Source organism: Microcebus murinus, chromosome 5 (genome assembly GCF_040939455.1).
Source record: "Microcebus murinus isolate Inina chromosome 5, M.murinus_Inina_mat1.0, whole genome shotgun sequence".
Classification (NCBI taxonomy): domain Eukaryota; kingdom Metazoa; phylum Chordata; class Mammalia; order Primates; family Cheirogaleidae; genus Microcebus; species Microcebus murinus.
In genome coordinates this window covers 68063936-68079203 of record NC_134108.1, presented here as the reverse complement: position 1 = coordinate 68079203, position 15268 = coordinate 68063936, and the positions used below count along the sequence as shown (strand labels likewise).

Here is a 15268-nt window from a genome sequence, read left to right as displayed (position 1 = left end):
AAAGATTTTAACTTTTCTTATTTTGGCATCTCTTTTAGTGGTTTTTTTTTAAACTTCATTTAGTGCTTCGTACATTTTTTTATTAGCCCTTAAGACATTCAATACAGAAAAACTTAAAAATGCAAGTGAGGTCCTGGGGCTTTCTCTTAGCCAGAAGAAAAGTAAAATACATAATACTTACATTATATCATTCTTCTCTTTTGCTCGTAAGGGTTATACTACTATGTCAATTTGACTGTAGACATTTAGAAAGTATAAAGAGGAATATAGAGATAGATTCCTTTGCTAGCACTAGGGCAGATTACATTATCTATAAAACAACCACAAATACTTGATAAAACAAAGCAAACATCTTTTTAAATGTATAGTAGCTGAGATTGCAAGAATATTAGGGAAATTCCTAGGGCTCCAAATGAAGACGAACCTAAAAATTGGAGCAGAAAGCTGGAACTGATGTTGGGCCTTATCTAGCCTTGTGGGGATTTGATATGTTGTTACTTGGTAGTAACTAAGTAGTTTGAGTTTTAATATGCACACAGGGATAGGAGATAGCTATATGGAAATAGGTCATAAAATCTTGAGCTATCTCAATTTGAGGAGTTAGATCTGAACACTCCCCTCAACACACACACAGCTGTGGCCTGTGAAGTACTGGAATTTTATTGAAAACGTAGACTAAAAAAATACTACTCTTTAATACAGATGGATAATAGGGAACCTTATGTATGTCCAATTGAACTCTGGGTCAGAGGAGGAAAACCTTTCCTTTAAGAAGTTATAACTATGGGTCTACCCTCACACAGATTTGGGGGCCACATTTATTCTAGCTATGTAATCCAGGAATCCCCATGCCAAGTAAGTAATTTTTAAGAAAGTGAGGATGGAGTACTGGGCTGATAATACCTGGTATACCTACAGAAGCAAATACAAAACTTCTTTAGGAGGGACGTACTGTCAACACAAGATTCTTATAAAGCCCTGCTTAATATGAGTTCACCATCAAGATTTACAAAACATGCAACAGTCTGCCATGAGGGAATTTTAGCATATAGAAAGAACATAAGCATACAAGCCTAAAAACTATAAATTATATATATTTAAAGGCATAAGTGAGTTAACCATCAAGATTTATAAAGGTTATGAAACAATCTAAAGTGAGTGAATTTCAGCAAAGAACAGTAGAATTTGTTGCCTAATATTTTAAATAATATGGATAAATCTATAAAATATATGTATTTAAAGGCATAAAATAAGAAATTAAAGGTTATGAAAGAAAGGCACTGTCAAAATGACTAAGCAGATTTTAAAAAGTCAAAAGAACTTTTGGAAATTAAAAAACGTAGTCATTGAAATGAAAAACTTAACAGATGGATTATGTACATTAGACACACTGAAGAAGGAATTGACACAGGTTTCAAAAGTGCTTTCACTTAACTAAGTAAATCAGAATGCAAGTTTTCTAAAAGTTACTGATTTTCTTATATTAACTCTTATAGGAATGCAGTTGGTTTCCATTTAAATTTACACAGAAGAAAGAAAGACACCTTCCAAAGGTGCTACTGTTGCACAAAACCTAAAAATTGGGATGCAGCATGACAGATGTTTAAATTAATATATATTTTTTGAAAGGAGGATCAAAAGATACTCCCCCATCTCCCTTTATAAGTACCTCTTAAAATCTGTAGTTGGTCAGTAAGTCTTAGGTGTATGTCCATTTTTCTCTCCCGAAGTAATTTCTCTTCAATTTTAGGAGTAAAGAACAGGAATATGAATCCTTCTGCTTTCCAGTTTTTCCTATATCAACCTTGTTAACTCATCCTGATTTTCCATTTTATATATTTTGCTGCCATGGTTCAAAAAATAAACTGAAAAGATACAATAATAAGTTTCTTAGGAAACTATTGTGCAATTTTAAAATATAGGCTGTGCCTCTGCTTAATTCTAATTTAAAAAGCAGCATGACATATTGGAAGAAACCTGTAACTAGAAGCCAGACAAACTGGGTATAAATCTTGACTCACTACTGACCTTAACCTCTTTGGGTTTCATTATTTAATGAATTGAATTGAGGAAGTTAGGTAAAAGTGACCATCCTGTTTCAATCTTACTCCCCACTTGTTAAGAGGCCATGTTGGAGAGGGGGGAAAAAACTTGCACAAGAGCTGCACTGTCAGTCATGGTAGCCCATTTTAGGTGCTCAATAGCTCCATGTAGCTAATGGATGCCCTATTGCACAGTACAGATACAGAACATTCCCATGATCACAAATAGTTTTGTTGGCTAACACTCTCTAAAGAAGCTGTGGGTCCAGAGCTAAAGTACATTTAAAAAGCAGTTAAAGGTATAAATAGCTTGGTGAAGTTGGCCAGGGCAGCAGATTTCTTGGCAGGAATAATATGCATCATGTTAGTTGCTCTTTGCCTCCAAAATCTTATTTCTCATTGCATGAAATTTTATTCGTGTGTCTTTTACTTTCTGAAATCTAACAAGCAGAGAATGTTTTGTCTTAAAACTAGAGTCATAGGTTATTATTGTTTTAGGAAGAGACTTTAAAGTTAAGCTATAGTGACTAGGTTCTAGTGTAACTCTCTTCACTTTCCAGGTGAAAGTTAGTGATTTGGATTAATTGGTAGCCCTCTTTTTTCAAAACTCAAGGAGTTAAAGACTATCAGCCAGCCATTCTCATATTAATTCAAAATACAGTTGGACCCTCATATCCATGGGTTCCACATCTATGGATTCAACAAACTGTACATCAAAAATATTTGGGGAGAAAAATACTACAAAGTTCCAAAAAGCAAAATTTGAATTTGCTGCAAGCTGAGTATTACGTTGAATCTACGCAAATGAAATGATGTGTAGGGATAGTATTAGGTATTACAAGTAATCGAGAGGATGTGCATAGGTTATATGGAAGTACTCTGCCATTTTGTACAAGGGATTCAAGCATCCACAGATTTTGGTATCTGCACGGTCCTGGAACCATTTTGCCCCATCAATTCCAAGGGACAACTATAATTTCTTCTTAAATTTGTATTGATAACTGCAAAAGAATGGGAGCAAATAGCTTGGTGCATCTTTTTATTCTTATAGTATACTCTTTCCAAGACCCCTAGTAAAGAGTTGCAAAATACAGCCCAGGCCTTAAGGATTTTATAGGCTTTTGATGGAGATACACAAACAATTGTAATATTAATATGGGTCTCTATTAGAGTGGAATGTTGAAACTCCTGTGAGAGCACATTGCTTAGCACAGTGCCTGGTATAAAGTAAGTGCTGAGTGAATAAAAGAAGTGGACCATCTAATGTACGTGTCTGTTTTGTTATTCAGTTAGTACTGGCCAAAGAGGGGAGAGAAAAAACATATAAAGTAGTAGCAAGACAAATGAGAGAATAGGATATTTGGGGGAACTACAAGTGGGTCAGTTTTCTGTTTGGGTAGAGGGAAAGATTAAAAACAGACTAGAACAGATGAGACAAAGGTCGGATTGTGAAGGTCCTTTTTATTCCATGCTAAGAAGTTTATATTTAATTCTGAAATATATAGGTAGCCATTTAAAGAATTTTAAAGCAGGGTGAGGCATAATGCTATGAGTATAGGAGAAAGCTGAATTGGAAATCACATGGGGAACTAAAATCAACATGAAAGCGCTGGTTAGTTGTATGTCAAGGATACTAGGCAGCCAGAAGAAATGAGTAGAAAAGGCTATGAGAAGAGAGTACAAAAGACAAACCTTTCCTTTCCCCAAAGCTTTCCTGGTGCTCTTCTAGTGCCAGAAAGGGGGTTGAGTCTCTGTTCCTCCTCTGAATTCATATCACTTAGCTTTCTTGCTCTTGTGACTCATAAATTCAAGCTGGTGCTGTCAGTACTTAGTAACTGATGTTAGGAATTAAGTAGATTTTTATGGGCTAATCACTTGTTTAATCACATTTGTATTTGTGGAAAATTGTGAACTCACTTAACTTTAAAACATACTTATCATATAACCAGTTTATGATTTGAATATTGCCTATTAACTTAATTTTCAAGTATACACAAATGAAAACTCAGATGAATAAAAATTTTGACATAGTGTCTTTTGTTGGCATTATTTGTTAAGGTTTCAGATTTAATTATAACATTAAGGTATTTTTTTGTTTTTTTGTATGTGTGGGGGTGGGGATATGATCTTTATTGAGCTTATCCACCTGAGTGGAAATAATATCTGCACAAAACCAAATGTTTGTTACTGTAACTTCCACATCACAATTAAAATCCAAACAGTTATTTTTATAAACAGTCAATGCAACCAAAACTCACTACTTTAGAATCAATAGCTACTTTGAAGCCACAGTAACACTTCAAATATGGCTAAGGCTCCAAGGCAGAAATTTGGTCGGAAAGCTAATTAAACTTCCAACTTCTCTAATAAAATTACAAAAAGGCAAAATTTTGTTTTTCACAGAGATACAGTCCGCTGGAATCACCAACACTGGGCGGCTGTTAGAGTATTTAGAGTCCTGAGGTAATAACGAATCCAGGCATCCTTTAGACAGTCTTCTGTTGTCCCTTTTTTCCAATCAGAGATTTGTGAATGTGTGGAATGACACCACCACCAGCAATTGTAGCCTTGATGACAGAGTCCAATTCTTCATCTCTACAAATAGCAAGTTGCACATGACAAAGGGTAATACACTTCACCTTTAAATCTTTTGATGCACTTCCTGCCAGTTCACATACCTCCGAGGTGAGGTACTCTAGGATGGCTGTGCCGTACACAGCGGTGTTTGCATCCACACATCCATGTCTGGTCATCCTGGATTTCAGGTGTTGGTGAATACAGCACACCGGGACCTTTTTGAATTCAGCTGAAGCTCAAACAAGAGCAAGAAAGGGCTAATCAGGCAGAAGGAGATCCCACCACCTACTCCTGCATCACACCATGATTCAAAGTGCCCATTAAGATGTTTTTAAAACAAATGTATTAAAGTTATTTGCCCTTAATGAGTTGAAATGAACCTTTGAATTCATTCACAGACTGGATTAGAATAGAATGTCAGTGGAGTTCCCCCTTTCAAGTAAATTTAGTTGTGTTTTATAAGCAATAACTAGAATTTTTGAACCAGCTTTTGCCATTTCTGGAGAAAAGGCTTGACATTCAGTGACATAAAATAGTCATTTTTCCCAAGACATATCCTTCATCGAACTCTGAATTCCTTCTTATATTCATTTCTTTTCTTCATCATTTCCTGAATTTTCTAAATAATCAGCCCTTTTCAGAATTTTCACCATGTACATACCAAACCTTTGACAATATTTTGCCTTAGATTATCTTTATGGTTGACTTGACTTTGATTCCTTCAAAACTTAACTTTGTCTTTTTCTATTTAGTGTGCAGTTTCACTGACCATGTGTATTTTTTTTCTTGCATATTATAGCAGAGGAGTGGCCTAATTGTTCAATATTAGCAGCCCTCAAGGCATGTAACAGAGATGCAGATGTTTTACTGTAAAATTTTATAGCTCACATCTATCTCAGAAGAGCATTAAGTAATTACACAAGTTTATGTGAAAGCTAGAAATGTCCATACAATCCCCTTTTTCCCAGTCGTCTTGTCTTCCCTGTCATTTTTAAAGTAGGTCTCTTTGTATCTATTTTTCTTGTTCATTTTCTTCTTGGTCTTTGTGCCCTCGCTTTTCCTCAAATCAAGGCCAGTTCGGTATCCCAGCCTCCTTTCCTTATTCTCCTTTTGCCCCACAAGTCTAAACTTCTGTTTTAGTAAAATATTTTGTTTTCCTCTTGACCTATCAAAATACAGACCCTATCAGCTCTCTTTACTTCTTTTCTTTCTTTCCTTTTTATCCTATATCACACATGTTCCATTCAAATGAATGTGGCCACCTTCTGTGGCTGGCTTATTTCTCGTATATCATTGTTCCTTTCTAGTCTTTAAATCCTTTTTCTGTCTCTTCATGCCTTAGATCTTTCAACTGACTCTTACCTTCATTACTGCAATATAATAATAGTTCAAGATGCTAATTCAAAAGAAAACATTTATTGGGTTCTATCTCCTTCTAATTCTTAGGCTGGTGCCATGAGGTAGGTGATTGGCATTCATTTTTATGATGGCAGTAGAATCCCAACTATTAGGGATCAATACCTTATTTTATTATAAATGAAATCCTTATTTCATTACTAATAAGCAGGAAATATGGGGACATTCTCAGTGTTGTAATTAGATCAGGAGGGTTTTCAAAAAGATTGCAAATATAAACTTAGGAAGGAAGATTTATGATAAAGATGACATTTATTGAACACTTACTATGTGTTGGACTTTATACCAGGTACTTTAAATACTTAATCTCCCTCAATGTAGCAATTTTAGGAAGTTCAACTGCATTTTGACCTCTTGTTTTATAAATGGGATATGAAAGGTCAGAGAAATTAAATAACTTCCAAGTTTGCCTAGCTCTTAGGTGATTTCATACCCAGATATTATGTTAGCTTCTTCCGGTACTGATGCTTTTTCTCCTATGATATGCAGTTCATTTTACACACACACACAGAGCTGCATTGCTTTAGAAGGGGAACCTTTTCATATGTTGCAACTGCAATATTTTAGAAAAACGTACTTCAATCTTAAAAACTAAAATCGCAAATAAATTAGTGTAGATGCTGTTAACATTTCCTATTTGCTTTTTCACAGACTGAAGGGGCTGGACTTGCTACCTGTATAGAACTATGTGTAAAAGCTCTTCGCTTGGAGTCTACAGAAAATACTGAAGTGAAAATATCTATTTGCAAGACCATTTCATGTTTGTTGCCTGATGATCTAGAAGTTAAACGTGCTTGTCAACTGAGTGAATTTCTTATAGAGCCTACAGTTGATGCATATTATGCTGTGGAAATGTTGTATAACCAGCCAGACCAGAAATACGATGAAGAAAATCTTCCAATACCAAATTCTCTACGCTGTGAGCTCTTACTTGTATTGAAAACTCAATGGCCCTTTGATCCAGAATTCTGGGATTGGAAAACCTTAAAACGACAATGTCTTGCATTAATGGGAGAAGAAGCATCCATTGTATCTTCAATAGATGAACTAAATGACAGTGAAGTATATGAGAAAGTAGTAGACTACCAGGAAGAGAGTAAAGAAACTTCTGTGAATGGGCTTTCTGGTGGAGTTGGTGCTAATTCTGGCCTTCTTAAAGACATTGGTGATGAAAAGCAGAAGAAGAGAGAGATAAAACAATTAAGAGAGAGGGGATTTATATCTGCTAGATTTAGGAATTGGCAAGCCTACATGCAGTATTGTGTGCTGTGTGACAAAGAATTCCTTGGTCACAGAATAGTACGACATGCTCAGAAACATTACAAAGATGGAATTTACAGTTGCCCCATATGTGCAAAAAACTTTAATTCTAAAGAAACTTTTGTCCCTCATGTCACGTTGCATGTTAAACAATCTAGTAAAGAAAGACTAGCAGCTATGAAACCATTAAGAAGATTGGGAAGGCCTCCTAAGATAACAACTACCAGTGAAAATCAGAAGACTAATACTGTGGCTAAGCAGGAACAACGGCCTATAAAAAAGAATAGTCTGTATTCAACGGATTTCATAGTGTTTAATGATAATGATGGTTCAGATGATGAGAATGATGACAAAGATAAATCCTATGAGCCAGAAGTGATTCCAGTCCAGAAACCAGTACCTGTTAATGAATTTAATTGCCCTGTAACTTTTTGTAAAAAGGGCTTTAAGTACTTTAAAAATTTAATTGCTCATGTAAAGGGGCACAAAGATAATGAAGATGCCAAGCGCTTTCTTGAAATGCAGAGCAAAAAAGTTATTTGCCAGTACTGTAGGAGGCATTTTGTGAGTGTTACTCATCTTAATGATCACTTACAAATGCACTGTGGAAGTAAACCATATATCTGTATACAGATGAAATGTAAGGCTGGTTTTAATAGTTATGCAGAGCTTTTAACCCACCGAAAGGAACATCAAGTCTTTAGAGCAAAATGTATGTTTCCTAAATGTGGCAGGATTTTTTCAGAAGCTTATTTACTATATGATCATGAAGCACAACATTATAATACCTACACTTGTAAGTTCACAGCTTGTGGTAAAGTTTATCGTTCTCAGAATGAGCTGGAAAAGCATTTGGATGATCATAATACCCCTCCTGAAAAAGTACTGCCTCCTAAAGACCAACTTAATTCATCTGGAGATTCTGTTCAGCCTTCTGAAGTGAATCAGAACACAGCAGAGAATGCTGAGCAAGAAAGGTCTGTGATTCCTTCAGAAAACAACATTGACAACAGCTTACCAACAGATAGAAGTGATGCCTGGGATAAAAGCAAAGCAGAATCACCTGTGACCAAACAAGACCAGATTTCTGCCTCTGAGCTCAGGCAAGCTAATGGACCATTGTCAAATGGTTTGGAAAACTCTGCTGCTACGCCTCTGCTTCAGGCCAGTGAAGTAGCTGTGTCCATTAAGGTGTCTCTGAATCAGGGGATCGAGGATAACTTTGGAAAGCAAGAAAATTCAACTGTGGAAGGTGGTGGTGAATCACTGGTCACAAACTTACATACACCAATTGAAGATACTTGTAATGATTTATGTCATCCAGGTTTCCAAGAGAGGAAAGAACAGGATTGTTTTAATGAAGCCCAGATTACTCAGAATTCTTTAGTAAATTCAGAAACCCTCAAAATAGGTGACCTTACACCACAAAACTTAGAAAGACAAGTGAACAACCTGATGACCTTTTCTGTGCAAAGTCAGGCAGGATTTCAAAACAATTTACCAACTTCCAAGTTTGAATGTGGAAGTAATGTTAAAACATCATCCAATCTTTATAATTTACCTCTTAAGACATTAGAAAGTATCACATTTGTTCCACCACAGCCCAACCTAAGTAGTTCATTAGGAACTCCATCAGTGCCTCCAAAAGCTCCAGTTCAGAAATTCAGCTGCCAGGTTGAGGGATGTACTCGAACCTACAATTCTTCACAAAGTATTGGAAAACACATGAAGACAGCACACCCTGACCAGTATGCTGCATTTAAAATGCAGCGCAAAAGTAAAAAAGGTCAGAAATCTAACAGCTTAAATACACCAAATAATGGAAAGTTTGTTTATTTTTTGCCATCACAGATGAGCAGCTCTAATGCATTTTTTACACCACAGACCAAAGCCAATGGGAATCCTACTTGTTCAGCCCAGTTGCAGCATGTCTCACCTCCCATTTTTCCAGCTCATTTAGCAAGTGTGTCAACTCCATTGTTGCCCTCAATGGAAAGTGTCATAAATCCAAATATAACTTCTCAGGATAAAAATGAACAAGGTGGTATGTTATGTTCCCAAATGGAAAATTTATCTAATACTACCTTGCCAGCACAAATGGAAGATCTAACCAAAACAGTTTTGCCTTTGAATATTGACAGCGGCTCAGATCCTTTCCTTCCTTTACCTGCAGAAAATAATTCAATGTCTCTTTTCCCTTCACCAGCAGATAGTGGGACTAATTCTGTTTTTTCCCAACTGGAAAATAATACAAATCATTATTCCTCACAGATTGAAGGAAACACTAATTCCTCCTTTCTAAAGGGAGGTAATGGTGAGAATGCAGTTTTTCCTTCACAAGTGAATGTTGCAGATGACTTCAGTAGCACCAATGCCCAACAGTCTGCGCCTGAAAAAGTTAAAAAAGAGCGTGGGCGGGGCCCAAATGGGAAGGAGAGAAAACCCAAGCACAACAAAAGGGCTAAGTGGCCTGCAATTATCAGAGACGGGAAATTTATCTGTAGCAGGTGTTACAGAGCTTTTACTAATCCCAGATCGCTGGGTGGACACTTATCTAAGCGATCTTATTGTAAACCACTGGATGGAGCAGAAATTGCTCAAGAACTTCTACAGAGTAATGGACAGCCTTCTCTTCTTGCCAGCATGATTCTCTCCACAAATGCAGTAAATCTGCAGCAGCCACAACAATCTACCTTCAATCCAGAAGCATGTTTTAAAGATCCGTCATTCCTACAGCTTCTTGCTGCTGAAAATCGCTCAACATTTTTACCAAATACATTTCCTCGTGTGACTAACTTTAATACCAGTGTTAGTCAAGAAGGAAGTGAAATTATTAAGCAGGCCTTGGAAACTGCTGGCATTCCCAGTACATTTGAGGGCAATGAAATGCTTTCTCATGTTCCAACAGGTTGTGTCTCAGATGCAGCACAAGTAAACGCAACAGTGATGCCAAATCCAGCTGTGCCACCCCTGTTGCAGACTGTATGCCACCCAAACACCCTGCTGACAAACCAGAATAGGACACCAAACTCCAAAACTTCTTCCGTTGAGGAATGTAGCAGTTTGCCTGTTTTCCCAACAAATGACTTACTACTGAAGACTGTTGAAAATGGTTTGTGCTCTAGTTCATTCCCTAATTCTAGTGGACCATCGCAAAATTTTACCAGTAACAGTTCACGTGTTTCAGTTATAAGTGGTCCTCAGAACACAAGATCCAGTCATTTAGGTAAAAAAGGCAACAGTGCTTCTAAGAGAAGAAAGAAAGTTGCACCTTCACTAATTGCACCTAATGCTTCCCCAAACTTGGTAACAGGTGACTTAACAACAGTGGGACTCATAGCAAAGAGTATTGAGATCCCAGCTACTAACCTTCATTCAAACATAATTCCAAGTTGTGAACCTCAGGGTTTGGTGGAAAACCTAACACAGAAATTAAATAGTGTTGACAATCAGTTATTTATGACTGATGTAAAAGGAAACTTCAAAACCAATCTTGAGGCTCATACAGTGTTAGCTCCTTTAACATTAAAAACTGAAAATGGTGATTCTCAAATGATGGCTTTAAATTCATGCACAACTTCAGTAAATTCTGATTTGCAGATTTCTGAAGACAATGTTATACAAAACTTTGAAAAGACTCTTGAAATTATTAAAACTGCTATGAATTCTCAAATACTTGAGGTAAAGAGTGGATCTCAGGGTGCTGGTGAAACATCACAGAATGCACAATTAAATTATAACATTCAGCTTCCTTCGGTAAACACTGTACAAAATAACAAATTACCTGATTCTTCTCAGTTTTCCTCCTTCATAAGTGTAATGCCAACAAAAGGTAACATTCCTCAGCCTGAAGTATTACATAAGGAGGATCAAATACAGGAAATTTTAGAAGGCTTACAGAAATTGAAATTAGAAAATGACCTATCTGCACCAGCATCCCAATGTGTACTAATAAATACATCTGTGACACTGACTCCTACCCCTGTTAAGTCAATTCCAAACGTCACAGTTGTTCAACCAGTTTCTGAACTGATAAACATTCAGTTTAGTGATAAAGTTAATAAACCCTTTGTGTGTCAAAACCAAGGCTGTAACTACAGTGCTATGACAAAGGATGCACTGTTTAAGCACTATGGTAAAATTCATCAATATACTCCAGAGATGATTCTTGAAATTAAGAAGAATCAGTTGAAATTTGCACCGTTTAAGTGTGTAGTACCTACGTGTACAAAAACATTTACACGAAATTCAAATCTCCGGGCACACTGTCAGTTGGTACATCATTTTACAACTGAAGAAATGGTGAAGTTAAAAATAAAAAGGCCTTATGGAAGAAAATCTCAAAGTGAAAATTTGTCAGCCCCAAGAATCACACAAGTGAAAAAACAGCTAGCTATGTCAGAGGAAAATAAAAGAGAATCCCAGCCTGCTTTGCAATTGGGAGCAGAGATACAAAATGCCCTCAATAATGTAGCAGTGATCCCAGAAAAACAACTTACAGAAAAAAAAAGTCCTGAAAAAACAGAAAGTTCTTCACAGGTGATTACAGTTACTTCAGTACAATATAATACAAATTCTCTCACAAACATACAAACCAAAGGGCGAAAAATTAGGAGACATAAAAAAGAAAAGGAGGAGAAAAAACGAAAGAAGCCAGTTTCCCAATCCCTTGAGTTTCCAACAAGGTACAGCCCCTACAGACCTTATCGATGTGTTCACCAGGGGTGTTTTGCTGCCTTTACAATACAGCAAAATTTGATTCTTCATTACCAGGCTGTACACAAATCAGATCTACCTGCATTTTCTGCAGAGGTTGAAGAGGAAAGTGAAGCTGGTAAAGAAAGTGAAGAAATTGAAACTAAACAAACTATGAAAGAATTTCGATGTCAGGTGAGTGACTGTTCTCGAATTTTCCAGGCAATTACTGGCCTAATACAACACTACATGAAACTTCATGAAATGACTCCTGAGGAAATTGAAAGTATGACTGCTTCAGTGGATGTTGGGAAATTTCCATGTGACCAGTTAGAGTGCAAATCTTCATTTACTACATATTTGAACTATGTTGTTCATCTAGAGGCAGACCATGGAATTGGGATAAAGGCAAGTAAAACAGAAGAAGATGGCATATATAAGTGTGATTGTGAAGGCTGTGACCGTATATATGCAACTCGGTCTAATCTCCTCCGACATATCTTTAATAAACATAATGATAAACATAAAGCTCATTTGATTCGGCCAAGAAGGTTAACACCTGGCCAGGAAAATATATCAAGCAAGGCAAACCAAGAAAAATCAAAGGCTAAACATCGGGGCACAAAACACAGCAGATGTGGAAAGGAAGGAATAAAAATGCCTAAGACCAAACGAAAGAAAAAAAATAATTTAGAAAATAAGAATGCAAAGATTGAGCAGATTGAAGAAAATAAGCCTTATTCTCTGAAACGTGGAAAGCATGTATATTCTATAAAGGCTAGAAATGATGCCTTGTCTGAGTGTACAAGCAAATTTGTAACCCAGTATCCATGTATGATAAAGGGATGTACTTCAGTTGTTACAAGTGAAAGCAACATAATTAGACACTATAAGTGTCATAAATTATCTAAGGCATTTACAGCACAACACCGAAATCTTCTTATTGTCTTCAAACGGTGTTGCAACTCACAAGTAAAGGAAACTTCTGAGCAAGAAAGTGATAAGAGTGATGTGAAAGATTCTGATACATGTGTATCCGAGTGCAATGATAACTCAAGAACAACTACAGTTGCACAGAAGGAAGTTCAAAAAAATGAAAAGGATGAAATGGATGAGCTAACAGAATTATTTATTACAAAATTAATAAATGAAGATAGCACAGGTGTGGAGACCCAAGCTAATACCTCTTCAAATATAAACAATGATTTTCAGGAAAATAACCCCTGCCAGCCAGAAAGACAGAAAGCAAGTAATTTGAAGAGAGTTAATAAAGAAAAAAATGTCTCACAAAATAAAAAAAGGAAAGCTGAAAAAGCTGAACCAGCATCAGCAGTTGAGTTAAGTAGCATGCGTAAAGAAGAAGAAACTGCTGTTGCAATTCAAACCACTGAGGAGCATCCTGCATCTTTTGACTGGAGCTCATTTAAACCAATGGGATTTGAAGTATCATTTCTGAAGTTTCTTGAGGAGTCTGCAGTGAAGCAGAAGAAAGGTACTGACAAAGACCATCCAAATAGTGCTACCAAAAAAGGATCCCATTCAAATTCAAGAAAAAATATGGACAAGACTGCTGTGACTAGTGGAAATCATATATGTTCTTGTAAAGAAAGTGAAACATTTGTACAGTTTGCCAATCCATCACAGCTTCAGTGCAGTGGTAATGTAAAAATTGTTTTAGACAAGAATCTTAAAGATTGCACTGAGCTTGTCTTAAAGCAACTTCAGGAAATGAAACCTACCGTCAGTCTGAAAAAACTTGAAGTACGTGCAAATGACCCAGATATGTCTGTTATGAGAGAAATCAGTGTAGGTAAAGCCACAGGCAGAGGACAGTACTAATAATTAATGTACTATAAACACATTTATAGTTTTATTTTAAATAGGAAGCTATCAAGCATGCTAGAATTGTGAAACTCATTTTTTTGTTGTTGTTGCTGACATGAATTAACCTGGCCAAAAAAGAAAAAAAAAAAAAAACCATGACATTTGTCATGTAAAACTTTTTTTTATCCCTATGGGACTTGAGGAACAGAATCAATACTTCATTTATTGTAAATATTGAGCTAAACCTCAAATTTCTATCACCCAGCTGCCCTTTTCATGAACTAAACTGAATTATCTGTGTGATGGTCACTGCTCATGTATAACAGTACTCTTTGTAGATACCTTTTTTGTATATATTTATTATTGTAAATCATTTTGCTGCCACCAGCGGTCTGTAAGTCTAAACTATTAAATGACACATTTATATTTGAAATTTTAATTTTTAACTAAGTGATCAAGTTTTTAAAACTGTTCTTTTATTATTTTAAATTAAGAACTTTTTGAACTAAAACTAGCAGCTCTGCCATATTTCATTGATTTTTACATGAAACATTTATTTACAAGATGATCTCAAGATTACTTTTCACAAAGTATGCACATTATATCAACACTTTGCTTTGTAAATTTGCCATCCAGTATTTTTGGGTGGTATTTATGAGAAATTAAAGCAGATTCTCTAGCAGTTTCCTATAGCTACAGGTTTTTTTTCATTGCTTCTAATTGGATAGTTATGAGTCCATGAAATATAACGGAAATGTGAATAAAGAATTTACTACATTGAAGATTTTAAACATTTGGTATTAAAAAAAAATCCTTTGTGAATGTGATAGAAACTAGTAGTGTGGAGCAGTGTAAATATTTGAGGTGGTGATTTGTGAAGTAGCCCAGTATTGCCTTAAATAAAATCACATTTCATTTCTTGTTTTATACATGTGATCTTATAAAGGTTTTTTTTCCCCCCATTTTCTGAGATTTATAGATTGGTGTATAGCTTTAAACTGTATAAAGTTTTGTGGAAAGATTTTTTTAAACATTTTTATAAATCTTAAAATTAATATCATCAAAGTGAGCCCATCTTGTGTTTATAAAATACAAGAGTCCTTAACATTTATAATTACATAGATGAAACACTTTCTATAAGGAAGTTGGATGTTTTGATTTTACTGTTTATAGATGTTAGATTGTACAGATTTGTCTGTATTTTCTCACCATATCTAATGATACTATTTTCATTAGATTGGTCTTTAAGAGCAGTATTAGTTGTTATAACTGATTTTTTTTATTATTCCATATATGGTTAGCTCTTATAGTTTAGTTTTAGTCACAATATTTATACTGTGGATTCATGCCCAGAAGTAGAGGTCATTTCAGGAGAGTTAATGACCTTCATTTAAAGTCCAACTAAAATCAGTACTGGAAACAAAAGGAAACATCCTTTCAATATTTTACTTTTG

The 15268-nt window shown here is 35.7% G+C and overlaps 1 protein-coding gene across 4 annotated transcripts in view; it reads left to right on the top strand.

Annotated features, from left to right (window-relative positions):
* Positions 1-14741, top strand: part of ZNF292 (zinc finger protein 292) — an 84416-nt gene extending 69675 nt beyond the window's left edge. For all 4 annotated transcript variants that reach the window (XM_076003125.1, XM_012750917.3, XM_012750919.2 and 1 more), the window contains one exon: positions 6687-14741. In XM_076003125.1, coding sequence (XP_075859240.1) covers positions 6687-13829 — 7143 coding nt within the window. In that variant the 3' untranslated portion in view covers positions 13830-14741. The remainder of the gene's footprint in view (positions 1-6686) is intronic.
* The last annotated feature ends 527 nt before the right edge of the window (positions 14742-15268 follow it).